The sequence below is a fragment of the Hippichthys cyanospilos genome, chromosome 7, assembly GCF_059441005.1.
Source record: "Hippichthys cyanospilos isolate Australia breed blue-spotted pipefish chromosome 7, RoL_Hcya_1.0, whole genome shotgun sequence".
In the NCBI taxonomy this organism is placed as follows: Eukaryota; Metazoa; Chordata; class Actinopteri; order Syngnathiformes; family Syngnathidae; genus Hippichthys; species Hippichthys cyanospilos.
Window position 1 is genome coordinate 24470076 of NC_142375.1, and position 24940 is coordinate 24495015.

Below are 24940 nucleotides of genomic sequence, written 5' to 3' on the forward strand. Positions count from 1 at the left end.
TACATACATAATTGCCGCTCCCGGCAATTGGGAGCGCAAGTCGAGCCGGATTTTTAGCATACGAGCACAGCGGCGTTTAACGTTCGGGACATTAAAAATCAACGATGACGAAACAAAATATTATTGTTGCGAATGTGCTCGACGTGGACTGAAAATAGGCCGGCAAGCTTTTCTTGTCACGGCTCCCTCTGGCGGATCTGGCGGGTTACTGCCAGACTCCGAAACGCTTGATCGCGCGCCACGTCGATAACCCACCCGACTGAGAGGTTCGGTGCTGGCAAAGTGCAAACCTTTGCGCTCGTGTCGCATCGGTCACCTCAAGCGAGCAAAACGGGCTGGTAAAAATGGATCCGATCCGTTTTATGTATCTCACGAAACCATCCGTTTAATGGGAATGCCTTTTCAAACACTACAGCTTAATCGTCATAACTGAATAACGCAGTGACTTCAAAACCAATAAAAAGTCTTAAAATTGAAAAAAAAAGTTTTTTTTTGGTTACCCGCAACTACGCGTTGACCAGCAATGAGGTATAATGTCATTAAAAACGCATAGAAAATCAGTCCATCGATCCAATGACAAAAAAGTTGAAACCCGTCGATGGGGATGGACGAAAAGGGGCGCGTTCGCCGTCCCGAAGCACGAAGAAGTCGAGCGTCCGTCAGTCGGCTCCCTTTCGCCCGCCACCTTCCCGTCATCCGACGCCGCCTCTCGGATGAGCGCTATAGCACGGTGATGTCGCCAGGGGGCAGCGGGAGCCGCTCGCGGCGGGCCGCCATCATGTTCTCCACCTGCATGGCCAGCACTCCGCACAGCTCCAGGCCCTGCGAGCTTTTCTTTCGTGAGAAAGAAAGAAAAAGCCGCCGGCTCGGGGTCCGGCTTCTTCTTTTTACCTGCTCGAGCTGCAGCTGGACGATCCGCCGCGCGGGGCCGTGGCCCAGGGCCAGGTCGGCGTAGGGGTAGTCGGTCGCGGCCGAGGGCCTCCGGGCGCGGCCGGATCGCACCTCCGTCAGGGGGATGGCCGCCGTCACCTCCTGCCGAAAGATCCGTTTCAAACAAACCGCCGGGCGCTAAAGCCATCTTGAAAATGGGCGGGCGCCGCGCGCACGCTTTTCTTTGAGCGCGTCCGGGTTCGGACTCCCTCGCGGGATTTAACGGTACTTTGCTGCTATTTGAGCAGGAAAAGGTTGTTTTTCATAGTGTGACGCGCCCGCAAATGTAGAAAAAGCGCGGGTGTCATTTGAGCGCACTTTTCCGGCGAGGCGCTTGCCGCTTTCCGACCGCGAACGTCCTTCGCCTTTTCAAACGGCGCGATGCGAGGGGGGCGCACGTTTGGGCCCCGCGTTTCCAAAAAGGGAAGGCTCGCTCGGTTCTCACGTGCGTGCTCTCGTGCAGGAAGTGAAGCCCGTCGCCGTTGACGGCGAGGATGCAGGGGGCGCGGAAGGAAGCCGAGCTGCTGCCGCCGACGTAGAAGAAGGACGAGCCAAACATGGGGAAGGCGCTCAGCAGCCCTGCAAGACCAAGGTTTACGTCGCGGGCGAGGGGCCGCCCGACCTTTCTCCCGGACCGCCTTTCCCCCGGAGCTCGGACCGCCTTTCCCCCGTCGCCCCCTCTCCCCGCCCGGCAAAAGCCTTATTTCCGCCTTCCGGGACGCCTTTCCGCTCCTTCCGCTCGGCCCAAATTTCTCCGCTCGGAGTTTTTTCATTCCCCCCCCCGATCCTTTTTTAGCCTCTTACCCCTCGACGACCTTTGGGCGAACGCTCGGCCAAGCCTCTTCCGTACGCTACGGCGGTCTTAAAGGAGAACCGGCGTCCGCCGTTCCGGTGTCGCGGAAAGCGTTCCGCGCTCAGGGTTAGGCTGAATAATTAGCGGGGTGTATTATAGCTTTTCATTTCAAACAGAAAGGGGCCGGGACCGAAAGGGCTCTGACACCCCCGGTCTAAAAAACCCCAAAGAAAAAGCAGAAGGCGTTAGTATCTGGGACGGAAGGTGCGAAAAGGTGAAAATGCATGCAAAATGAATGCTCTCCGGTCCCTCGCCCTCGGGACCCGCGTGAGCAAGGAAGCCGCTCGCCTTACCCAGGAACCGCGCTCGGGCCCGGTGCGGGCTGAGGGTCCGGACCTGCTGCATGTGCTGCGTCGCCATGGCGACCCACCGTTGCGGCGGCAGCTTTTTGAAGAGCGGCGGCGCCACGTACTCCGACAGCTCGTGCCTGCGGGAGACGCGAAGGCTTTCTCACCGGCGCGGCGCGGCTCGTCCCCGGTCGCCCTTTCCGCTTTTTCCCTCCTTTTCCCCACGCGCTTCCCCGCTCCGCCCGAGCGTCGACGGCCCTCCGAGCCGGGAGGCCCTTTCCGCCGGGCCGAAAGCGGCCCGGCTTACCGAAAGGTCACGTTCCGAAGCCCCCCCCCCCCCCCCCCCCCCCCCCCGCGAGTAGCCGGACGCGGTCCGCCGGCCTCCCCGCCGTACGCGCCGGCGGGCGTTTGTCGCCGGGCGCGTTCGGAGCACGGCCGCGTCCGCCTTACACGCTGGGGACGAAGACCAGGTCTTTGGCTCTGTGCTGCAAGACGGCCAGCTCGGAGATCTGCCGGCACCGCCGATCGCTGACTTTTTCCTCCGGAGGAACGTTCAGGAGACCTTTGCGGTAGTCGGGAAGGATCTACAGACACAGTATATTCCAGCTGACATTTTCGGGGCGTAAAAAAAAGCCACGCGTTTGCATCCGGCATCACGCGCGAGGAACAACATTGCGCGCCGTCCGTTATCGACGGGTTCCTCCCTCCGACGGAAAAACAAAGTCGCCTCAATGGTTTCAAACGATCGGCGTGTTCGGGAGCGGGAAGAAGGAGAAAAAGTATCGAGTCTTACACCCTCATTCTCCAAAAACGAGGAAAAAAAAATATCCCGCAGACGTTGGAGCGATTTACTCATGCGGTACGTGGCCCAGGTAAAGCGCTTCGATGAGTCGACGTAATACATAAGGAACGCCCTCGGCCCACTTCACCTTTGAAAAAAATATGGGATTTCTATCTGAAATTTTTTCGGATCCGTTTTTGTCTTTTGAAAAACGGCAATAGTGTAATACCGGACCATAAAAGGGGGGCGTTTGTGGCGGGTATTGAGATTTATGTCCACCTGATCTATTTCGGTCATGAATGCGGCAAAAAATGTTGGCTTACCCTCTCACATCAAATTTCAAGGGATTGAACAGTCATATTCAAAAAACAAAGTCGAGCCCGGGTAAACGGCGAGGCTTGACTTTTCCTACCTGGTTGTAGTGCATGGCCACGTAGAGCTCGTCGTCAAATCGGAGCGGCTGCGTCCAGACCGCCCGTCGGAACCACAGGCTGTAGTTGCGGTCCAGCAGCTCCGCTTGGGTGGCGGCGTCCAGGACGTACTCGCGTTTGTTGAGAGGACGCACGTTTCGACCTGGCCGGGAAAGACGAACGGAAGCCGTTTGGTGCCGGACTCCGCCCCACGGCGAGCGGGCACGCACCTCCGCGAGTGACCAAAAAGATGGCGTACTCCCGGACGGCCTCCGGCCCGCGCAGGCCCATCTGGCCGCACAGCTCCTCGGTGGCCTCCAGGGACACGGAACAGGTTTTGATCCTGACGTGGCGCTCCAGGCCCCCGGGAAAGAGGACCAGCTGACGCTTGGAGCTCCTGCCCGCCTGAGGACGGTTCGGCGGGAGGGAAGGCGTCAGCGCCGGCCGGCCGGCCCGGACCCGACGCCCGCTCTTACCAGGGTGGCTTTCAGCTCCACGTCGTTGGGGGGTACGCGGCGCCCGCCGTACTGGAAGGTTTTCTTCAGGTTCTGTCGGCACGCCGCAGCGATGCCTGACAAAGACGCAAAAGCGTTGGGCCGGCGACGGCTCGCCGCTCGGCCTCCCGGGGACGGGGGGCCTTTTTCAACCGCGGGCGGGGAGCCTTCGCGCCCGCCCCGCGTTAGCTTCGGGGACATAAGGTTATAGGACCCGGGATCCGACGCGCGTTGCCGTGAAAGCAAAAGCTAGAGTTTCGCGGCAATAAAGTGTGTCAAGCGGGCCTTTGGCGTTTCGCGCGCGGCGCGTTACCCTGATACTGCGCCCCGGCGCCAAGGGACGCCCGGCTCAGGTATTTGAGTAGGTAGGGCTTGAGAACTTCGGAGCAGCGAGCGAATGCCGTCAGGAGGTACAGCAGCCTCCACCCCCGCTGGCGGCTGTCACTGCACGCGCGCGCGAGTAGCATGAAGACGAAATTAAAAGCGGCCTCTGGCGCCGAGGAAAATACATATGGTTTATGTGTTGTCTTTTCCTGGTCGGACGACCACAAAGCGGAGGGATTCTCGCGATTTTCCAAAGTCGATACCGAGCCGGTCGGATTCGTCCGGAATAAAAAATGCGGCGGAACCTCTGCCCCCTGCCGGCAACAACCACGGAGCCGGCGGGAACGACAGAGCCGGCAAATAACTCGCTCGAGCTTTTCCAAGCGCACTTGGTACCTCTCGGACCGTAAGCTACAACTTTTTACTCGCGGTCCCTAACCCTAACCCGCCGGCCGCCAGGAGACCATCCGCCATTCGCTAATGCGAAAGCGCGGGTCCGGTCAGGGGGTCATTTCCGCAACCCAGAAGACTTTTTGACCCGTCTGCCGGCGGGGCTTACGGTCGGAAGCGCACGCTAGGTTTTCTTCATAAACCATATGTCATTTTCCCTCCTCGGCACGGCGTTTCCCCAGCGGCGCCCGAACTCACGCTTTGGCGCTGCCGTTAGCCGTGATCTGTTTGAGCACTTGACAGTAGGCCTCGTCTCTCATCGGGGGCAATTCTCCTAGCACCTGCACACGCGCGCGCACGTCAAAGCCACACGCGAGCCAATAACCAGCTCACGGAGGCCATCCGGCTCATCCCGCAACATTCGGGCTTCGTTTGGCTCCATCTCGTTTTGCGGACGGGGCGCTAGCTAACGTCGGCGTGTTAGATAGGGCCGCCTCGTCAGCTCGGCGGCATTTTCAAGGTATTTCTCTTTGCTAAGTGTCGTGGCATTAAAAGGTCTGGGTCCGCAACCGAGCAGTGTTCGTAAATCGGTTCTATGAGCGACGCAGTCGACGGAGGGCCACCTTTGACACCCTAACAAGGCGGGGGAACCCCGCTGTACGATAGGACGCAACTCACGAGGTGGCGCGGGCACGGGCGGAGCTACGGCGGCTTTGTGGCCGCGCCCATACCAAGGGGCGTCTCCCGATTTGAGGTCACCCTTAGCGTTTTCTGCGCTGGACGCACGCACGCACGGACAGACGGACGGCACGGGCCGTCCCTAGTCGAGCGTCCACGTACCTTGAGGAGGCCGCCGAGCACTTCCCGATCCGTCAGCCCCTTCGACGGCCAGTCCCCCATGAAGCGCATCACCGCTACGCAAACGAGAAAAACGCACAGCGTGTTCTCCGTTCCCCATACCGCGATAATTCTTATTTATTTTGCGAGACGTCGTCGGGGGAGACGTCTTTTGCGGACGTACACAGGAAAAGGTCCGCCGCCACCCCGTTCATGGACGGATCCGTCAACTCGATGAGGGACTCGCTCAGCGGAACCTGGCGCAGCGGCAAAAAGATACAACAAATAAGAAGAAGAAAGAACGCCTTCACGTCGGCGCTCGGGTACCTTGGAGAACCTGATCATTTCCTCCGGCTCTTTGGAGACTCGGCTCTTGCTCTCGTTCTTCGACGGGTCCCTGAACGCGGCATCGAAACACCCGACGACGATTATCCTCGGAAGCGGCGGTCGTTTTACCGCGAAGATAAAGATGAGGATTATCACGGGGCAATGTGATAACGGCACGCCGCGTGCCCCTTTCAGGACGATAAAATTCTCATCGTCGATTACTCGAGTGACGAAACGTAAGAGTCCGGCTTGCTTTTTGGCTATCATTTCAAACCGGCTTTTGTTTGAGTGGTCGCGGTTCGGGATGTCCCCGTTCCGATGGGAAAAGCCGCTCGCTCGCTCGCTCGCTCGCGTGCCTCTGCCTCTCCCTCACCCTCTCGCTCTCCCGGGGGCATCCCGTCTGAAGTGGTTCCTGGCGAATTCCAACATGTCGTATTTGCCGTCCTGCAGAGTCCTCTCGTCCGCGTCCTCGTCGAAGGCGTCCAGGGAATCCCCCTTAGCAAAGACGGTCCGACATGGCGCGGCGTCCGGCGCGCCCGGGGACGGACGAGGCGCGCGGCGTACCTCGGCGGTCTGCTCCGCCTCGCCCCCTAGGGGTTCCGCTTCGCCATCCGGCGGCGGGGACAGGAAGTCGGGAGGCGACGCGGGGCGGACGCAGTCGGACGGGAAGGCGCCGGGGCGCCCCAACTCCGCGCCAAACTTCCAACCTGCCGGAGGGTTGGGGTTGGGGTTAGGGTTAGGGAGGGCGGCCGGGCGCCGAGGACGTTTGACGCTCACCAAAGTCCTGCGTGTCCTTCTGGAGCTCCTCCAAGAAGACCACCCGCTTCCGCACCACGCAGCCAAAACTGTAACCTGCGCACACACGCACGAGGCATGAAGCCTAGCCTAGCCTTCCCCTTTAAGGGGTCTGGTATAAGCGGAAATGCCGCATCTGGAGGGCTTCTCAGTAAATCCAGCTTCCCGGTTGACCGCGCGAAAAAAGGGATGGCCTTTGAGCCTTTTTCATCGCCGCATCCCCCATCGTCCAAAGGCGGCCGCCTCCTCCCACGCCAAATCATTTCATAACTCCACCTACGATCGCATTTTGGAAAAGTACTGTCGCCCGTTCCGAAAATTGCCGAACGGACAATCCCCTCATTTTGAATGAAAAGTCCTCCCCCCGCAAACTTCCAAAAGCGGGTTCGCGCTCCGGCTAAGCTTGAAATGGGGGCTTTGGCTCGGCTTCTCGCCGTCACCTTGGTCCAGGCCGTGGCGCGGCCGCAGCCGGATGACGTCGCCCTTGCGGAAGCTGAGCTCGCCGCGGCGCTCGGCCACAAAGTTGCGCTCGGCGACCGCGTACTGGGAATCCTTCTTGATCTCGTCGATGAAGGCGTCCGCCAGGCGCTTGGCCTGCGGCGCCTTGGCCGAGGACAAGATCAGCGTCTCCTCGCGCAGGTTGAACTCCAGCGTGTTCTCCGAAGGGACGGTCACAAACAGGACGTCCGCGTAGCTGAGACGGACGGACGGACGGAGGGAGGGAGGGGAAGGCCTCGGCGTCAGGGGCGGGGAGCGAGCGAGCCGCGATGACGCCAATCGGCCTTCGAAAAGTCGGGGGCGGGATTCGTACGTGTACGCCGCCAGGACTCGGAAGTGGTCCGCAGCCGCGCCGCCGCCCTTCGCCGCCTTCAGCAGTTTGATGCCGCCTTGCGACACGGACAGCGCTTGCACGCCCGTTCCTACGCCGCCCTGCGCACAAAGCGACGTCGGGGAATCATTGTCGGTCACTTTGACGATTGGTTGTTTTCGTTTGTTTTTTTTTGCCGCCGTCTGCCAAACCCTCGGCCGGTTCGATAGCGCCACTCCTCCTCTAGGAGCGAGCCGTACTAATATCTGATACCGACGCCACTTTTGATAGGTTGGATTTCCTGGCAAAAGTGACAGATGTTTGGAAGACGGAAGACATACATCCCGACCCTTTGAACGGGCGCTCCGATTTTCTTTTTCCCCTCACCGATGCCGGGAAGAGTCCCGAGAAGTAGATTTCCCAGGTGTCCCTGGCGGCCGCGACGATGCTTTTTTTCACCTCTTCCTCCGCCGGATCCGTGTTCCGTCGCACCCCGTGTTCATCTGCCACGCACGCGCAGGCTTCCTCACACAACCTCGCTACACTCGAAAAGCCGGAACCCGCAGGGTCCGGCAAAAGCGTCCCCGCAGGGTCGAGGGTTCCCCGCAAAGACGGCGAAAGCCATCCGGTCGCCGGCGCGTGGGAAGAAGACCGAAGGAGAGGGCCTACCCAAGAGAGCCTTCATCCGTTGCCTTTCATCCGGCCCGATGCGGACGCACGCCTCTGACAGCGTGTCGTCGACGATCTGCGGAGGCGCGGGCGAATGAAAAAAAACCCCAAAACCGCCATATTTGAGGGGTGCGCGGCGCGCCGCATCCGATGCTCGCGGGCCCCCTCGGTTTATTCCGCCGGAAGGAAGAATTCCAGCAAGTTCCCGCGTTTTTGAGTCTCTGTTTACACAAGCGCTCTCTTGCGAGCGTCGCCCAATCGGGCATCTTAGCCTGTGCCAGGGTTTGACTTTGAAGATGACTAAGCGTCTTTGATTGTAGCGGTTGAAGGCAACCCAGCCTCTTTGACCGAGGCGGCAACAGTAAGGCGGCAACAGATGACTTTGGAGGCGACCGAACGTGCGTCTTTGAGGTTTTTTTTACTTTGAAGGCGCCTTACCATCTTTGAATGCGGGGTTCCGACCATGCTTACGTGTCTCTGAGCGTACCTGTTTGAAAACGAGGTCCAGCGCCAAAGGACCGTCGAAGGCTTCGTCGGGATAGAAGACCTGCCCGACAGAGACTCGCTCAACCATCGCGTCAAAGACGACGCGCCCCGACGCCGGCCGCGCGCGCGCGCGCACCTCTTTCCGGAGGTAGAGCTTCCAGGGAACGTCGGCGTAGGCGTAGTGGTCCGGGTCGGCGCTTTGGTGCAGTCTGGTCCGGACGCTGTCCGATTCCACCGGAAGCTCCCGAGAAACTACGGTAGTTCCGAAGCGGCGTGAGCGACGCCGCCTCCCCCGGCGGAAGCCGAAGGCGGCGTCGGGACCTGGCGGAGGCGGCGGCACCGGACGACGAGGCGCTCCGCTCTTCGCGCTCTGGAAGGCGGTCTCGGCAACGGCGGGCGCAGAGGGCGGGGGCGCGGCGGGACGCCCGAGCTAAGCATACAGAGCGGGTGGCATGTTTTGGGCGCTCTGTGCGCCTTTGAGCGACCGGCCTCTGTACGCGGAGGTTTCGAGACTACCGAATGTCTTTGAGCGCGGGGAGCGGAAGCGGACGAAGCTTCTCGGACCGCTACTTTGAACGTGGCCTTCAACGCCTCTGTCTTTGAGCATCGATTTGAGGCCTCTTTGAGAGGAAGGGTCATGCATCTCGGAGCGGCCGGATTTGACCAATTTGGAAGACGGTGCCTTTGATCTTTCAAAAGAGCCAAGCATCAGACTATCTCGGTTTTGCGGGTGGGATTTAGAAGCTAGGTCTTTGAGCGTGTGGATTGGAAGCGGGCGAAGCTTCTTGGCCGCTCTCTTTCAGTACCTCTGTCATTGAGTGTTGACACGGGACTCTTTGAGAGGAAAATTTTCAGGCGCCTTTGAGTGCTATGTTTTTATCGGTATCCAGTGCTGAATCCTTGAGATTTCATTAGAACTGAGGCGTGTGAGTGCGGAGCTTAAAAGGTCGGCGTCTTTGAGCGTCACGTAGATTGCCGACAACGACCGGGTATGTTTCGGCGTCTTTGAGAGCGACCGCGCGTCTTTCGGCGTAACTATACGTCTTTATTTATCAATATCTTTAAGAAAGGGTCTTTGACTGTGACGTGGATTGTCAAGAACGACCAGTTATACGTTGGCGTCTTTGAGAGCCACTTTCAGTGTCAAATTGAACCCCTCAAGGGTCTTTGAGTGTCTGACTTTAAGTATCGGCCGTAATCATCTTAACGTGTCTTTGAGAGTCTTTTGAATGTTGACTTTTTAATGTGAATAAGTGAGAGTGTGTGTGTGTGTGTGTGTGTGTGTGTGTGTGTGTGTGTGCGTGCGCACACCTGCGGAGCAGGAGGGTTGTCCATCTGCGGTTTTAAGATCCGCAAAGCTTCATCACGAGGCGTTTGCTTCTTTTTAAATTTACCCTCTGGTCTCCTATGCCACACATACACCACAAGCACTATGAATGTACACGCAGATACTTATAAAATAATAATAATTCAAACGATCATGTATTGGAATATTATCCAAAAATTATATATATATATATGTTTTGTAGAAACAACTGCTAATAACTTTGAATTATTCAACCGGTTTCAGAAGTGGCTCAGATGAAAGCGATGAAACGCTGTTGAGCGTAGGAACAAAAGATTGATCATTTCACAAAGACATAAAGGTCAAATTTTAGTAAGACAAAGCTTTTGTCGCCTTCAGAAAGCAGCGTGAAAACTGAACAAAAAAGGTACTTCAAATACAAAAATCGGTTGGATAACGCATTATCGGTTGGATAATGAAGCGGCGGCGGCGCCGTACGACCTCCGCGGGCCCGAAGGACCGCATGGGCGCGCTCGGGCCAGGTGCCGTTCCTACAATTTAGCCACCAAGTCGCCGGGAAGAGCAAAGAAAGGCTTTTTCTCCTCTTTTCTCTCATGCTGCTTTCCGGGCACCGATTCCTCCGATTCCTTTTTTGACTTGGTGGCCTTATGTATTTCAAGTACATTTTCTCTTCAGCTTTCACAGCGCTTTCTGTACCAATCCAAGCATTCAAAGTCGGGTTATTGGCAATCCTTTCCGCAAAATGGGTAAGCGACAAGACTTTTGCCAGGGACCGCATGCACATATATGTATGTCGGCACCTTTTTCCAGGTGGAAGCGGCTCCATGGGAGGAGGCGGAGAGTTGTACCGCCTGATCATTTCTGAGGGGAAAAATAACAATATGTAGATCTCTCATACTGTATGATTTCCTCCATAAAAAACAAGCTCGAACGACCTCGAATATCTTGACTGGGCACAATCCGGTCGGAAACGTGAGCCGAGTACTTCACCGCCTCGCCGGCGGGGGGGGCGAGAGTCGCGGGGCCTACGCCGACAAACGCCGGCAGAAGCTGGTCAGCCGGCAAAGAGGAAAACGGAAGCGGCAAATGGCGTTCCTTACCGAAGGTCTCGGCCGGGTGGTCTTCGCGGACGGGAATCCCGGCCGCTTTCCTCCGAGGGCCGCCGTCCTCGCGCTCGCCCTGAGACGCGACCCGAATCAGCGAGCGCCGCCTTTCCATCGCTCGTTCGACGCCGAGCGCCTCGTTACAAAGATTAGCCAACGCCCTTAGCAATTAGCAATCGGAACGCCGGACCACTAGGATGCTCCGACTAGAAAGGAGGCGCGAGCGGGTCGCGGCGTCCCGACCGCGGCCCATTTGCGGGCCCGCCTTCCTTTCGGAGCGGCCCGCCCGCGGCAAAAACTCAGGCTCAAATGAACGTCTGCCGGGTGTCTTCGATACGCTCCAGCGAGCGCTTTTCCGAAACCCTTACGATGAATTTCTCCGGCGGGCGGCGGAGTCCGGACTACGGCTCCGGCGTCCCGCCTACGGCTCCGGCGTCCCGGCTATGGCTCCGGGGCCATTTAAAGCCCCCCCGTTCATTCGTCGGCGGCCCGGGGCGCAGACTCAAAATCTGATCGGCTACCGATAAGACGACGACCACGAGCGATACGCGCGCGGGGTTTCGGCCGTTGGAAGTTTGAGATGAAGCGCGGCAACCTTTGCGTGAGCCCGCCGCGACAAGGCGGGGCCGCTTCCGTCGGCCCGGGGTTCCGGCTCCGACTCCGGGGGGGACGGCGTGAAGTTGGCGTACGGGCTGGGCGGGATGTCGGCGTAGGGGCTGGGGGGGACGTCGGCGGCGTACGGGCTTCGGAGGGGGCCGGAGGCGACGGGCGAGGTCGGGGGGCTCCGCGGGGCGTCCCTCGCGGGGGGCGCCGCGGGAAGCGACATCACGCCTCCCACGGGAAGCACTCGCACAGCTGCGGGGCGCAGTCGGGCGCGTCGTGAGGTCGCGCGCGTCCAGGAGCCGGGCCCGCTGCGCCGCAAGTTTCTGAGGGGGACCGACCGCCGGGTGGAGGCGGGGGGCCGCGCTCTCGCCACCCCACTCCTCCGCGGCCCTTCAGCCTGCCGGAGAGCCCGGCGGTCCAGTCGGCTTCCTGTCGGGAAACGCGAACGCGGCTTAGCTGCGTCTTTGCCGGGCGGGTGGGGGGGGACGCAATTTCACCTCGCCATCCGCGGCCAAACCGGAGAGCCCCCGTCGGCTACGTTTTCGATGTTTCTGTCCTCCGCTAAGCGTTGGAAAGCGCCGCTTCGGAGGACGGGAGCATCAAAATCGCGGAGGAGGGCGGCGGTCCTCCAGGATCGGGTTCCAACACCCGCCGGCGGAGAAAAATGGCGGCGGCGAAAGCCAGCGGGCGCATGACCGAAATTGAAGGGCGCTCGCGCGCCCTTTGTCCCTCGCGCTCTCTCGTGGATAGCGGCCGACGGACGTGAGAGAGAGACGGAGAGAGCGAGAGAGCGCTCGCCGGAGGCCGAACCCCGAGACGGTGAATAAAACATGCTCGGATATACTTGAGGGAAAGCTTTGGAAAGCGCCGGGGCAATAAATAATACAAGAGACTAAAACGCAAGTGCTGTACGCGGAAAGGCGCCGTCGGGAATCCGCGCCGGCCCCGTGGACTTTTCGGGTGATGCAAACGCTTCTGCGGACGTGTCCTGTTGTTTAAGAAGCGCATTATCTCAACCGCCGTATCTTGCGCACTATAAGGCGCGTCGGATCATAAGGCTCAAAGAATGGCCGATTTGAAAAGCGTCACTGGGCGCGTGGAATAGAAGCTACGGGAGCGGCTGGCCTTGCCTTATGCATCCGCCAGATGGAGCTGCGCCAGCCAGAGGGAATGTCCACAAAAGAGATATCGTGGGACTATAAGGCGCCTTCCACCGAGGGGCTACTTTAAAAGCGTTTTCGGGCACACACTGCATTATAAGGCGCATGGAATAGAAGCTACGGTAGCGGCTGGCCTTGCCTCGCGCTTCCGCTAGATGGAGCGGCGCCAGAGGGACCGTCAACAAAACGGACATCACCTGAATGGAAGGCGCGCCTTGTATGAATGGGCTTTAAATAAAAAGGCATTCATGTATACGCCGCACCGCATTACAGGACGCATAGAACCGAAGCCCTAACTCTAACCCCCCTAGCCGCGCCAAAAGGGACGGCAACAAAACAGATTTGGTCGCGCGCGATCGGGAAGGAGCGCGTCAGTACCCGCGCGGTAAGCCGATCCGTCGCCGCCGTTGCCGGGCCGGCCTGGCGCGATCGGCGCGGCCATCTGGCGCCCGCGCCACTCGCGCTAACCGGGTAACGTAATCGGCCACGGAGAGCCCTGTCCGACACATCTGATACACCTCCCGTCCCGTCCGCTACACCCGATAGCCAGGGAAGCGTGGCCTTCCGCCGGACGGCCCGCTCGGGGCGTGTTTCGGCGCCGTCCTTGCGTGTCGAAGGCGAGTGGACGCGGTGACTGAGAATTTTTTACTCCTCCCTCTCTTCGAGTCTTGCCTTTTAAGCCCTGGGTGCGCGGGGATTTTTCGCAAGCCTGGCCTTGTTATCCCCGGGTTTCTTTCAAACTGTCGCGACATCGTCAAATTGCTTTCAAGCCCTCCAAACGTTCACTGGCATCAGCCCCATCCATACAGATCGACATTTTTTGGGGGGCGTGGGGGGTATCCAGAAAGCCACTCCCAATCTTCCAGCGTTCGCGTTCTAACTCAAAGGACTCCAGGATTTGGCCGGGATTGTCGTCGAGGCTCCTTACCTCGCTCCCGTCGGACGGCGGCGGGTCAAACGGGCTATCCGGATAGCCATCCGTCCCCGGATGAGGCCCCGGGTCTAGGCGGAGGATAGCCGCTTCCGCCAGACGTACTTTTGCTCGCGGGCGCGTACGCTTACCTAGGCCGGCGACGGCGGCCGACGATATGAATTGGTCGATGACGTCAAAGCCGCCGGCCGGCGGACTTCTGCAAAAAACGCAACGAAGAGATGGCGGGTATTTACAATTCGGGGATCCCGATCGGCTCGTGCGCTATAGAAGCGAGGAAGGCATCCCGACTACGGAAGGGACCGACCGACGAATGGACCGACATCACCGACCGAAGCGGCCGATCGCATCCGTCGACGCTACCGAGCCAGCGAACGCGCCGCGCGCGCGCACGTACTTACGTGCCGTGCGCGCTGCTCTTGGGGAAGCGGGCGGGCAACTCCAGCTCCGACATCAGGTCCAGGACGTGGTCCGAGCCCTCCAGCTCCACCCGCCGCGCCGACTCCTTCAGCAGCACGGACCAGCCCCGACGGCCCTCCGTCACGCCCCTGAAAAGGCGGGCTTTGGCGGCAGCAAACTCGGCGCTCGCCCCCGCGGACTCGCGGCCCACTTTTCCCGTTACCTTTGTCGCAAGACCTCCCCGGCCGCCTCCTCTCCCGTAGTCCAAGAGTGCACAGGACACGGGACGGACACGCCTGGAGCCACGCGCAAACGCAACGCTTACTAACTCACTCTCCGGCTTTATAGCACCGCCGCATATTTTATTTGCAAACCATGACGTAACCCGTCCATTGTCGGCGCAAATTCACTCGCTCGCGCTCTCGCTCGCGACGGGCACGGTACCGTCAAAGCAGAGCACGTGGAGCAGGGCGTGCGCTCCTTTGCCGTTGGCGGTCCACTCCAGCAGGCAGGGCGGGTAGGTGCGCGCCGGCAGGGGGCGGCGCCGCACGGCCCGCAGCAGAGCGTGCTGACACACCCGGTCGTAGCCCTCGGGCCCGTAGTCCGACACGAACCTGGGACCCGAGCGGCTCGTTTGAAAAGTTAACCGTCCGGATAGATGAGGTCGCGTTCTCGGTTTGCGCGTCGGGCGCTCGGATGACAGCGTCCCGCTTCGTTCGGCGGCGCCAACGGACGAACGAAGACGGTCCTTCCGCCGCGCCGGTTAGGCGGTCGGGTGGCGTGAAAAGTCGCCGCTCGTCGAAAACTAACTAGCACTCGGCCCTCCGGAAAAAGCGGTCCGTCGGCCGCGTCCTCCGGGTTTCGTATGGGTCGGGCGCTCGGGTAAGATGAAAAGCGTCGCTTTGCGAAACGCGGCCGACCGACTTAACGCGCCGGAGCCTTTTCAAAACTAGCCGCTTGGTCGGCGGCCATTTGGGATCGCCGTACCGTCCTTTGCTCCGGTCAGCCGTACGACTTTGATCGGGTTCCCGAACTAACCGGTAACTAGTTACGAACTCGTAAACAGACCGCGCGACGTACCGATGAACAGACTGGCGGGGCGAGTCGACGTATTTTCCTTCTCGTCGGTTAGACATCGACTACGGTCGCGGGCACATCGGTGAGTTTGGGCTAACGAACGAGACGGTCGCGGGGCCGAACGGTTGGACGCCGAGGTCGGAAGTTATCCTTCGCGAGCCAGCTCCTCAGCCGACACATTAGTTAGTTAGTTAGTTAGTTAGTCCCCCGATCTCACGGGTGACCGCCGGGAAAATAATTCGATGCCGCTCCCACGGGATCCCGTCGACGTTTTGGCGCATTACGGCCACCCGAGCGGCCGGCGAGCGCGGCGGCGACAAGCTCACTTGAGCAGGTGCCCGGCCAGCCCGGGGGACGGCGGGAAGGCCGACAGGCACGAGGACATGAGGAGCCAGCCGCGCCGGCTGTTGGCCGCGTTGGGATTCCGCCAAACCTGCCTCGAGGCAAACAGAGAGCTTGGCGCGAGCGGCCCCGGGGGCCCCGGGGTCCGGCCCCGGCCCGCACCTGATTGGCCACTTGAGCCAAGATCTCGTCCCGGAGACGGGCGTCGGCCAGCCCCCGCCAAACCACGTAATTCCCAAAGAGGATCTCCCGAGCTCCGTTCAGGTCCGGGTCGCCCATGAAACGGAGGATCTGGCGGAGGCGCGGGCGCGTGAGAAATACGCTCGCGTTTGCCGGGGAAGAAAAGGCTTACCAGGACAAATACGTCCAGCGCTTCTCGCTTCAAGTCGGGCTCCAGTCGGGTCAGGGAGTTCTCGGGAGGGGCCGTCAGCATCCCGAAGTACGGCTCCTGAAAAAAACAACCCGTCAAAACGCTTTCTTCCCGCCCGCCCGCCCGCCCGCCCGCGCGCTCACCCGAAACGCGGCGCGGACGTAATGAGTCATGAGGTAGTCGTTGACGTCCAGGGGCAAGGTCAGCTGCGGTTCGGGCTGAACTTTGGGAGCCCGGGCCGACGCCAGGCCAATATCGGCGCCACCCCAAGCCGCCGGGAGCAGCGCCGCCAACTCGGCGGGGATGGCCAGGGCGCTCACGTTCACCACTTGTCGCTCCACGCGCTCCTACGCGCGCACACGGCAAGGTTTGTCTCCTCCGCCGCGTCGTGGTCCGCCTTTGCCTTCCTCGCTCACCTCCTCGGCCTTCCTCGCTGGCTCCACCGCCGTCTGACATGCAACGCATAAAAGGGATTTCTGACGCGGAGAGAGCGTGTATATATGTTAAGAGAGAGAGGTACTGTACGTATGTCAGGGCCGCGCAATGAATGGAACATCGGCCGCCACGAATAACGAAGCCGATCCTCCGCAACGCGTCAAGAGTCGAGCGCTTTTCGGATCGCGAGTCCAATCGAGCACTTTGTCACCCCGCCAGCGGGGGGCAACGTTTCCCACGCGTTTGCGCGACAGAGGCCTCGGCTTTTGGAGTTTCTCACCCGATTCCCGGTATATACGGCGCTAGCTGTCAATCGAGAGCCGTTCTGAAAAATGCCGTCGGAATCGGGTTCCACGTTGACAAATGATCGCTAAGCGATTAGAATTTGCCGAAAAGTCCGTCGCGCGGTAGGCGCTCCGTGTTTTCGCTACGCCTTGCGAATCGGCGCGAATGACTGACTTTCTTTCCTTGGCTTTATTATTGGTGAGTATCGAGCCTCGAAGCCTCGTTTGTATACCGCTCGTTTGAAAAGGGGCAAGAAATTTGACCGAACTGACCAACGATCGGTATGAATCGTTGCCGTTTGAGCGAAATAAGCGAGATATTTAACACGCATAGAGAGAGAGATGGGATTTTCCGCGTTGGGCTTGGGGGGGGGGGGTCTAAAACTGGATGACGGTGAATGAGATCAGCTATTATTTTCAAATCGTACGGATTGTTTTTGCCGGCCTGTTCCGGCGAAGACGCGCGCAGGGGCGCGGACGAAGCGTACCCGCATGTAGCGCTGGCGGTTGAGGACCATCCGCATGGTGGCGCCATACGCGAGCAGAGCTTTCCTCCTGCGAGCAAACTTCTTTCTGCGCGAAGCGAAAGGTGCAAGGGGCGGGGAGGGGAGGGGGGGGTGTCAGGGTGGGGGGCGCGCAAGCGGGGGAAGGAACGGCCGGCGCGCAAGCGGAGGAAGGAACCCGCTGGACCTGACGAGGTATCCCCTGCATCTGGCCTGCAGCAGCGTCACGCGGCGTCGGAATGTGACAAAGCGCTTGCGGATGAAGCGCATGCGCACGTATCTCTGCAGCGTGAGCGCGGCCACGTCCAGCACGCGGTCCCGCTTGCCCTCCAGCAGCCCGTGCAAGTCCTCCTTCAGGAAGATCTGCGTCGGGAGAAGACGCGCCTCAGTCCTTGGATCCCCAAGACCCCCTTTTACCTTGGCTTTTTTTCTCGGAAGGAATTGGACATCAAAGCGTCCAAAGAAGGCACCGGGAAGCCGAAATCCCACCCGGACGGGCTGAGTTATCGCGTTAGCGGGAGCGCGCCATCGTTGGCATTGGGGAGGGGGGGCCGACCTTGGTGACTCCCAGCTGGTAGGAGCCGACCTTGACGGGCCCCAGCTTGCGCAGCATGATGACGCAGTTTTCTCCGTCCGCCGCGGGCGCCTCCTCCAAGCAGAGCAAGGCTTTGTACCTGCACGCGCGCGCACATACGTGAACGTGGTCCCGTCCGCCCGCGGGAGACGCTCCCGAAGCCGCGCGCCGCGTGAAGGCGCCCATCCTTTGAGGGGATTCAGACGGGCGCGCGGGGTCGGTCGCTCCGCCGAACCCGGCCCCAAGTCGTCGAAATGAAAAAGCCGTTAGGCCGGAAATGGAGGGAAGCGTGAAAACGTTTTGGAGATTTGCCCGTTCCTTTCTTTCTTTTTTTCGGCCTCGGATTTTTCTTCCTTTTTTAACTTCGGTCGGATCGCAGATCGGGCAAAACTTCCCGAACATAGATTTTCCGTCGTGAAAAGTCCACCGCCGGCCGCGAACCTTTTTCCTAACCTGCGTACGTCAGGACGGAACCGATGCGAAGACGGAAAGGCGCCCACCTGCTCAAGAAGGCGCGGAAGGTCAATCCGACGGGATAGCCCTCCTTGCGCATCCGGACCGTCTCCATGACGCCGGCGTAGCGCAGCTGCGCGCCCACCAGCTCCGCGTCAAAGCTCGCGGCTTCCTGAAGCGGCGGACCGGCCCGGCCCCCGTGTGAGCGCCTTTTCGTACGCGGGGGTCACGCGGCGCGCTACCTTATGCCGGTTGGGTTTGAGGCAGCGCACGAAATACGGCCGACACCTTGGAAAGCGAAGGACGGCGCGGGCGGGGGGGTCAACGGGGGAGAAAAAGGGCCGGCCCCAACACCGAGCCTTTTTCCTACCTCTCCGTCTTCTCCAGCAGCTCTTGCAAGCCGCTCTGGAACTTGGCGCCGACAGTGCTGGGCTGGAAGCGGCGAGCGGCGGCGCCGCGCCGCGCCGCCTCGGAATGCTTCAGAAAGAGCTCGGACACCATCTGGACGCGAAAGAAGACGCCCGGGCCCGGCGCTCGGGTCAAGCGCGCGGAGGCCGCGGGCGAGCGGCCCGAGTCTGACCGTGTTTTTGCTGCCCGCGAATAGGTCCAGGACATCTTGGCCGACCGCGTCGAAGTTCTTGTCCAGAAACTTGCTCACCTGGGACCCGGAGCGTTAGAGGACGGTTGGTAAGTCGGCCAAACGTTGGTAGAATCGCCGACGGGCGACGTGTTTTTTTCAAATAACAAAAGCGTCCGAGAGGGACGTCCGAGGTCCGAGGTCGGTCCCGCGGCCGGGACGCGGCGAGCGTCGGCGGAACGGGGGCGGTTCGCCTCCACCCTCGTTCCGCAGACGCCCGCGGCGTTTGTCCGCAGGGGACATCCGCACCGAGGGATTCTCCTTCCTTTTTTTCACCGCCCCGCCCCCGTTTCCTTTCCCCCGTCCGGTCCGGTCTCCCCCCCCCGCCGGCGATGGCGTTACCCGGTAGGTGACTTTGCCGGCGTAGTGCTTGAGGGTGAACTCGGGCAGCGGCGTCTTGGGCTTGGTGTACAGGGGGTGGTCGCCGTGGTGATAGTGGCACTTTTGCAGGAAGGTGTGGTCGGTGGCCTAAGGCGCACGGGGGCGGACGCTCGCCGCCGGTTTTGCTCCTTTTTCCGGCAAAAACCTTACCTGAGGAAAAGCGCACTGGTCGTCCAGTATTCGCAGTATCCCGTGAGGCTTTGCGGCGATGAGGTCCAGGCAGGCCCGGCTGTGGCCGGAGGGAACGCGCCGCCACTCGATCTGCTCGCGCGCGTATTCCTCCTGGGGGAGGCCCAGCCCCCCGAGGAAAGAGAAGACCGGCGTATCGGCATGCGCGGCCGACACACCGACGAAAGGGGGAAAAAGCCATCCCGATCGGTGACTTCTCTTTTTTCACAGTCTTCCTAAGGGTTATAGCTTAGTCTGAAGCGGACAAAAAAAAACCCAATCCTGACCTGCTCCTGCTCGATGATGACTTTGTTGAAGAAGAACTGCAACGTTTCGTTGGCGTAGTTGATGCACAGCTGCTCAAAACTGTTCAGCTGGAGCTCCTACAGGTTTATTTAGTTTTAATCGCTCATTGAAATACATAAATAAATAAAAAACGAAGGGACCTCGAATCCATAAATGTCCAGTATGGAGATGGAGAGCGCCTCGTTGCGAGGGTACACCCGCCCGTTGATGCGCTCCGTCAGCCAGTTGAAGAGCAGCGAGTAGAGGATCTTGGCGACGGCGTCTCTACGAAACACGCGCGGGGGGGTTGCTATGGAAACAAGGGCACCTGGTCGCCATGGAAACAAGGGGCATCCGATACCTCTCTGAGCACCCCGAACCCCCGTTACCATTGTCCTTACCTGCCCCTTTCACATATACCTATATCTACACTATAGATATGTGTGTGTGTGTGTGTGTGTGCGTGTGTGTGTGTGTGTGTATGCGTATGCCTTAGTCATTGTGAAAATGACATTGGTCATTTATTTTTGGGAAATGAAAATAAGTCTTAGGTTAGCTGACTTACTGCATATGGCGCCGGCGTCCGAGCCACTCGCGGCCCGCCGCGTAAAATAACACGCGACGCGTTCATCTTGTTTGGGTTCTGAACTTTGAGACAAATGCCCAACCTCGGGAATCCAACGAGTCCAAGTACGTCCGCGGCGCCGACTGACCTGGCGTCCGCGGCGCTCTCCACCGTGAGCGGAGTGGAGATTTTCTCCCTCAGGGTGTCCTGCGAAGGAAAGGCGCGGGCCATGCGGGCCGCTTTATCCCCGGGCGGGGCTCGGGCGGGGCTCGGGCGCGCCGGCGGGCGGGCGGGCGGGCGGGCGCTCACCGTGACCTTGAAGGTGACGCACTTCCGCAGGCCTTCGGGAGACACCTGCAGCAGCTCGGCCGCCGCTCGGATCTCCTGCGCGCTGGCCACCGCCGCGTCCTGATCTTCTGCGGCCTGCGGGGGGGAGGGGGGGGGCATTAACAAGCGCGGCACCGTCCAACAATATTTGCCGCGTTAGTTTTGTTGTTTTGTTTTGCTTTCGCGATTTTTTTTTTTTTATTGATTGTTGCTCTGTCGCCGACACGATCCGAGTTATGCGGGATCGAACGTCCGGACTCTTAACCGAAAAAAAGAAAAAGCTACGTCCCCGGCGCGGAACGAGTCGGCGGGTGGCCTTTTCCCGTAAGCGGCGCTGGAAGGGAAGGCGCGAGAAGCGCACCTGGAAATAGACGTTGCCGAGATGGAGGACGGAGGACAGGAGGCGGAAGACGGCCTTTCGCTCCTCGGGCCCGAAGCGCAGGACGTCCATGGCGCTCAGCGAGCGGCCGAAGTCCCGGCCGTCGTCCTTGCCGGCGATCTTGCAGTCCCCTCCCTAAAACGGTCCGGCCCGCTCGTCACGGCGAGGCCGAAGCCCGGAGCCCCCCCCCCCCCCCCCCGCGGACCTGATTGAGATAGTAGTAGGTCTCGGCGTCCTGCAGGTACAGAGAGCGCTTCTCGTGCGCGGGGAGGCCGGCCAGCATCTCGTAGAAGACGTGGTAGTTTCTCTCCCGCTTGGACTGGAGAAAAAAAAACAAAGGACCCCACCCTAATTCCCCAACGGAAGACGCACCTGCGTATAGGACGCGGCCGCGCTTTAGGCCGCCTCAAATCATCTCTTAAGACGCGATGTCAAAACCCTTGCCATAAATCGGACTTTCCAACATATTTCACATTTTGCCGTGCCGCAGTCCCCCAAATGGCGGATGGGACGCGGCCTTGGTTCGCATCTCGGATTCCGCTCCCGTTTTACGTTGCAAAGCCGAAAGATTTTTGTCCGCTATGAACAGAAATTGCCGCCCCTTCCGCTTTTGGCCTTTCCCCCTTTCATCCGAGACCGTCTGCGGCGTACGCGACGGCGGCGCTACGAGCCCCGGACGAAAAGCGTTTTGCAAATACGATCCCAAAAAAAAACCCCGGCTCCGCTCCGCTCGGCGGGAAAAAAAGACGCGATGGAACGACGCGCAAAAGGGGACGGGGAAGGGGAAGCGGCGCCGCGGGACGGGCGCGGGGATCAAAGAGACACGGCGTCTGGCCGGCCATCTCCTCTTTCTCGTGCTCTGACTCAGCGGTAACAGGACGCGGCGCGCGCGTTACCTGAAAGACGATGCGGGACTTCTCCAACAGGTACTGAGACGTTATGGCACCGCTGATTACGCCCCTGCGTGGGTAATTAGGTCGGAGTCAGGACGGCCGCACGCACGCACGCACAATTACGGTTAAGGGTTGAGTAACGAGCCACGCGTGTGTCATGAGCGCGAGTCAACTTGTCACCCAAGTGTGTGTGTGACACCTGACACGGAAGAGTGTTGGATTCTCCGCGCGTGCCGTATCGCTAACGCGCCGGACGTTACGCACCGTCTCGCGGTTCGACGACAAGCGCGCCCAGGAGGAAAAAAAAAAAAGGCTTAAAAAACAAACAAACTAGTCGTTAGCATAAATGCGCAGTCAATTGTCAAGTCTTACGATAAAAATGACCAACGCGCTCGCCGAAAAACAAACGGAGGTTGCTCACGTCGTTCGGAAAACACGAAGAAACGTTGAAGACCTTCGTTTTTCGGATGGTCATTTATCACCGTGCTTCTCAATTAGTTTTCCCCCCGGAAAGAGAAAACACCTTAGTTTAAGTATAGGCCTACCTAAAGTGCATTTAATGTATTAAATTAATAACTTTAATGGGGGGGGGGGGGGCATTTTACAGGGTTTATACAGGTTACGGCTTAGTCTGAAACCGAACCCCCCCCCCCCCGAAAAACCTTCGAGAGCATCAAAGCGCCTGGAGATCAAAATATCATTTCGATCATTATCTATAAAAATTGTTGAAGTACACCTAAAATGTGAGCCTTTTTAACCATAACAAAAGAAATATGAATCACCTTTCAAAACAATCCCACCACATTTTACAGGGTTTATACAGGCTATTCTCAAACTGAAATAAAAAAAACTTCAAGTGCATCAAAGTGCCAGAGATTTAAAAAAAACCAAAACGTTTAAACTCGAAACATTTTTGACCAACTGAACCTTAGATGCCAACTGAACCTTAGATGCCGGGAAAAAACCCGTGAATACACGTGAATAATACAGGAATTTCGACGGAATCTTTTTCAAACGATACTGTCGCTACTCACTCCTCCATGCAGATCTGCGTGAATTTGCCGAAACGCGACGAGTTGTCGTTGCGCACCGTTTTGGCGTTGCCGAAGGACTCCAACAGGGGCGTGGCTTCCAGGATCTAATATATACGGAAACGTACACGTCACCGCGGCGACCGCCAACAAGGCAAGCGACGGCGGGCGGGAGTTGTTATCGTCTACTTGACCTCGATCTGACGGGACAAACGAACAGAACAAAGTCAGCTTTTTGGAACCCCCCCCCCCCCCCCCCCCATTAAAAAAAGTGAACCTGTTGCGCCACGTTGCGCTTGTGATTTATGGCCGTCAGGTACCGCAGGATCAGTTTTGCGGCTTCCGTCTTCCCGGAGCCGCTTTCTCCACTGGAAAGAAAGGAAGGGATCGGTTGACAAAGGAAGAAAAGCTTTGCGGCTTCCGGAGCGAAGACGCAAAGGCTCCCTCCGTACCTGATAACGATACACTGGTCGTCCTTGGCGTCCATCATGTTGGCGTAGGCCAGATTAGCCAGGGCGAAGAGATGACTGCAACCCAAACGCGCATTTCACCGTCTTTGGTCGGACGGCGCTCCCATTAGCTCGGACGACCCGCGGCGGGACTGTCGCTACGCCGGCAAAGTCAACAAGCTCCGGCCTTCCATAGCCTGTTATGGCCGCTGGGCGGGCGCAGCATTTTGGATTTTTTTTCCCCAACGATCCGTTCGGTCGCTACGCCGATCGACTGAAATACAAACCGCTAGCTGCTACGCTAGCAAAGCGTTGAGACGGCGAGCGGGCGGACTTACGGTAGCTTATTACGCTCGCCGACGACCGAGACGGCTAGCGTATATTCCATGATACCTTCGGTCGCTGAGCTAGCGCGAATGACCGAAACACAAACCGCTAGCCGCCGCGCAAGCAAAGCGTTGAAAAGCCGAGCGGGCGGACTTGCGGCAGCTCATTACGCTCGCCGACGACCGAGAAGGCTATTTGATGATACCTTCGGTCATAAGCAAGCAGGATTGACCGAAACACAAAACGCTAACTGCTAAGACAGCGAGGCGGATTATCCGGTATCCGGCCGGGCTCATCGCACACAAAGTTCTACGGCGGTTGGGTCCAATTAGCCGGCCGGAGTTTCTAGCGACGTGTTACGTCAGCGCCTAAAATAGCTTACCGCTCCATTAGCTGGTGATCCAGCCAATGGGCCGGCCAATTGACCGGCGGAGCACAAAGGATGCATCAGCAGGCATAATTGCAAGTTGGACAAGTAGTCCGCACCTGCTGACTCGACGAGCGGGTTGGCGTTTTCAGGAACGCGTTACACTAAGAGAGTCGGACTCCACTTTTCGCAGCGCGATAATAGCTAAAACAGCAGACCTCTTGGTGCGGCGTCACACCGGATAAGTGGCCTGTTCGACGACACGTCGCATTTGCCCGAACGACGAAATCTGAAGAAAATCTTTCCCCGTCAATGTGTCACCGTCTTACGGAGGATTGTCGCTCAGGCCGCGACCCTCGTACTGCAGCGCCACGTCCGTGCCGTATATATTGAGCAGCTTGTAGGGGTTGATGGAGATCAGGATGCTGCCGATGTATGTCTTTTGGAAGATCGAAAGCAAAGAGGTTTGCGTCGGGACGTATGCCCCGTTGGGTATCACAGGCAAGGACGTGGGGGCAAACTTACGTAAATGAGCTCCTGGTCGTAACGTTTCTTCAGGTTCATCAGAACGGTGGTCTCGTTCAGTTCGCTGAAATTAAACGGGCGGGATATTGACAACGCCTACAAATGAACTCCCGGTTTTTAGACCTGCGAGGCTTACGGCAGCTGCGTCAAGTCCTCCGCGCCCTCGGCCCAGTTCTTCACCCTGTGGCTGGTTGTTGGCATGCTTAGGATAGAGTAGATCTAAAAAAAAAAAAAAAAAAAGGGGTGCGCTTAGCCCGAAGGACGCCGTTATCCACGTTCGAATTTTGGATCATCCTCCGCGATCTAAGTACTACCTTGTCGTACCAGCTCTGCCCGGGAACTTTCTCTCGAACGGGAGTCCAGTCGGGATCCTGGGGCTCGCCGCTGTCGATGTCGGGCGCGGGTAAATAGCTGTCCAACACACCCGTCTCTCTGTACATGGACCACTTCGCCAGATGCTGGACCGTGCCGTGGGGTAAAACTCTCTCGGCGGCCCACACGTCCTCCCCCGTTTCGCCGCCGCCTCTGGCGTTGCGAGCCCAATGGCCCGAGTGCGGGACCGCAATGTAGCGATTATCCGTGCCGTACAGTCCTGCAGGGGGCCTGTAAGAAGCGTAGCGAAGCTGCTGGTTTTGGATGGCGTTGGCCAGGCTGGGATTGTGGAATCGTCTCGTC

General features: G+C 59.1%; 2 protein-coding genes across 7 annotated transcripts; both read right to left on the reverse strand.

Annotated features, from left to right (window-relative positions):
* Positions 1-364: 364 nt before the first annotated feature.
* LOC148421759 (unconventional myosin-XV-like) lies at positions 365-22747 on the reverse strand. 6 transcript variants are annotated; one of them, XM_088419963.1, is made up of 55 exons: positions 22601-22747; positions 21570-21633; positions 20879-20992; positions 20656-20808; positions 20277-20390; positions 20116-20174; positions 19564-19687; positions 19405-19500; positions 19100-19231; positions 18911-19036; positions 18512-18589; positions 18302-18432; positions 18174-18219; positions 17979-18103; positions 17461-17578; positions 17092-17267; positions 16890-16974; positions 16099-16131; positions 15826-16029; positions 15665-15760; positions 15475-15603; positions 15297-15403; positions 14338-14507; positions 14117-14189; positions 13896-14042; positions 13626-13693; positions 13492-13565; positions 11742-11832; positions 11396-11655; positions 10633-10876; positions 10498-10558; positions 9703-9796; positions 8713-8821; positions 8528-8643; positions 8393-8452; positions 7906-7981; positions 7624-7739; positions 7240-7358; positions 6869-7122; positions 6411-6485; positions 6198-6340; positions 6007-6128; positions 5634-5703; positions 5491-5563; positions 5310-5383; positions 4728-4810; positions 4069-4199; positions 3738-3832; positions 3492-3666; positions 3264-3424; positions 2521-2654; positions 2077-2210; positions 1376-1509; positions 892-1032; positions 365-829 (listed from the first exon to the last, which is right to left on the reverse strand). In XM_088419963.1, exons 1-55 carry the CDS (start codon positions 22606-22608, stop codon positions 497-499), a joined length of 6528 nt encoding a protein of 2175 aa, XP_088276089.1. In that variant the 5' UTR covers positions 22609-22747; the 3' UTR covers positions 365-496. The 6 variants fall into 6 exon arrangements, 5 of the variants coding, with proteins under 5 accessions (XP_088276089.1, XP_088276090.1, XP_088276088.1 ...); XM_088419964.1 differs by having other exon boundaries at positions 10633-10722; positions 10798-10876; positions 13492-13693; XM_088419962.1 differs by having other exon boundaries at positions 13492-13693.
* LOC148421760 (unconventional myosin-XV-like) lies at positions 22653-24741 on the reverse strand. The gene is made up of 7 exons (XM_088419969.1): positions 24580-24741; positions 24402-24484; positions 24266-24329; positions 24070-24179; positions 23050-23124; positions 22875-22965; positions 22653-22797 (listed from the first exon to the last, which is right to left on the reverse strand). The coding sequence occupies exons 1-7, from the start codon at positions 24703-24705 to the stop codon at positions 22783-22785; spliced, it is 564 nt and encodes a 187-aa protein (XP_088276095.1). The 5' UTR covers positions 24706-24741; the 3' UTR covers positions 22653-22782.
* Positions 24742-24940: the final 199 nt, after the last annotated feature.

Excerpts from the sequence above, each read along its gene's own strand:
- LOC148421759 (XM_088419962.1), bottom strand. Across the intron at positions 13,694-13,895 it reads AAGAGCAGCGCGCACGGCAC|AAGTCCGCCGGCCGGCGGCT; the intron begins GTAAGTACGTGC and ends CGTTTTTTGCAG. Across the intron at positions 9,797-10,497 it reads CCGCTTCCACCTGGAAAAAG|GAGACCAGAGGGTAAATTTA; the intron begins GTGCCGACATAC and ends TGTGTGGCATAG.
- LOC148421760 (XM_088419969.1), bottom strand. The coding sequence starts at position 24,705 with ATGTACAGAGAGACGGGTGTGTTGGACAGCTATTTACCCGCGCCCGAC. Across the intron at positions 24,485-24,579 it reads GGCAGAGCTGGTACGACAAG|ATCTACTCTATCCTAAGCAT; the intron begins GTAGTACTTAGA and ends TTTTTTTTTTAG. Across the intron at positions 22,966-23,049 it reads GACCAGTGTATCGTTATCAG|TGGAGAAAGCGGCTCCGGGA; the intron begins GTACGGAGGGAG and ends CTTTCTTTCCAG.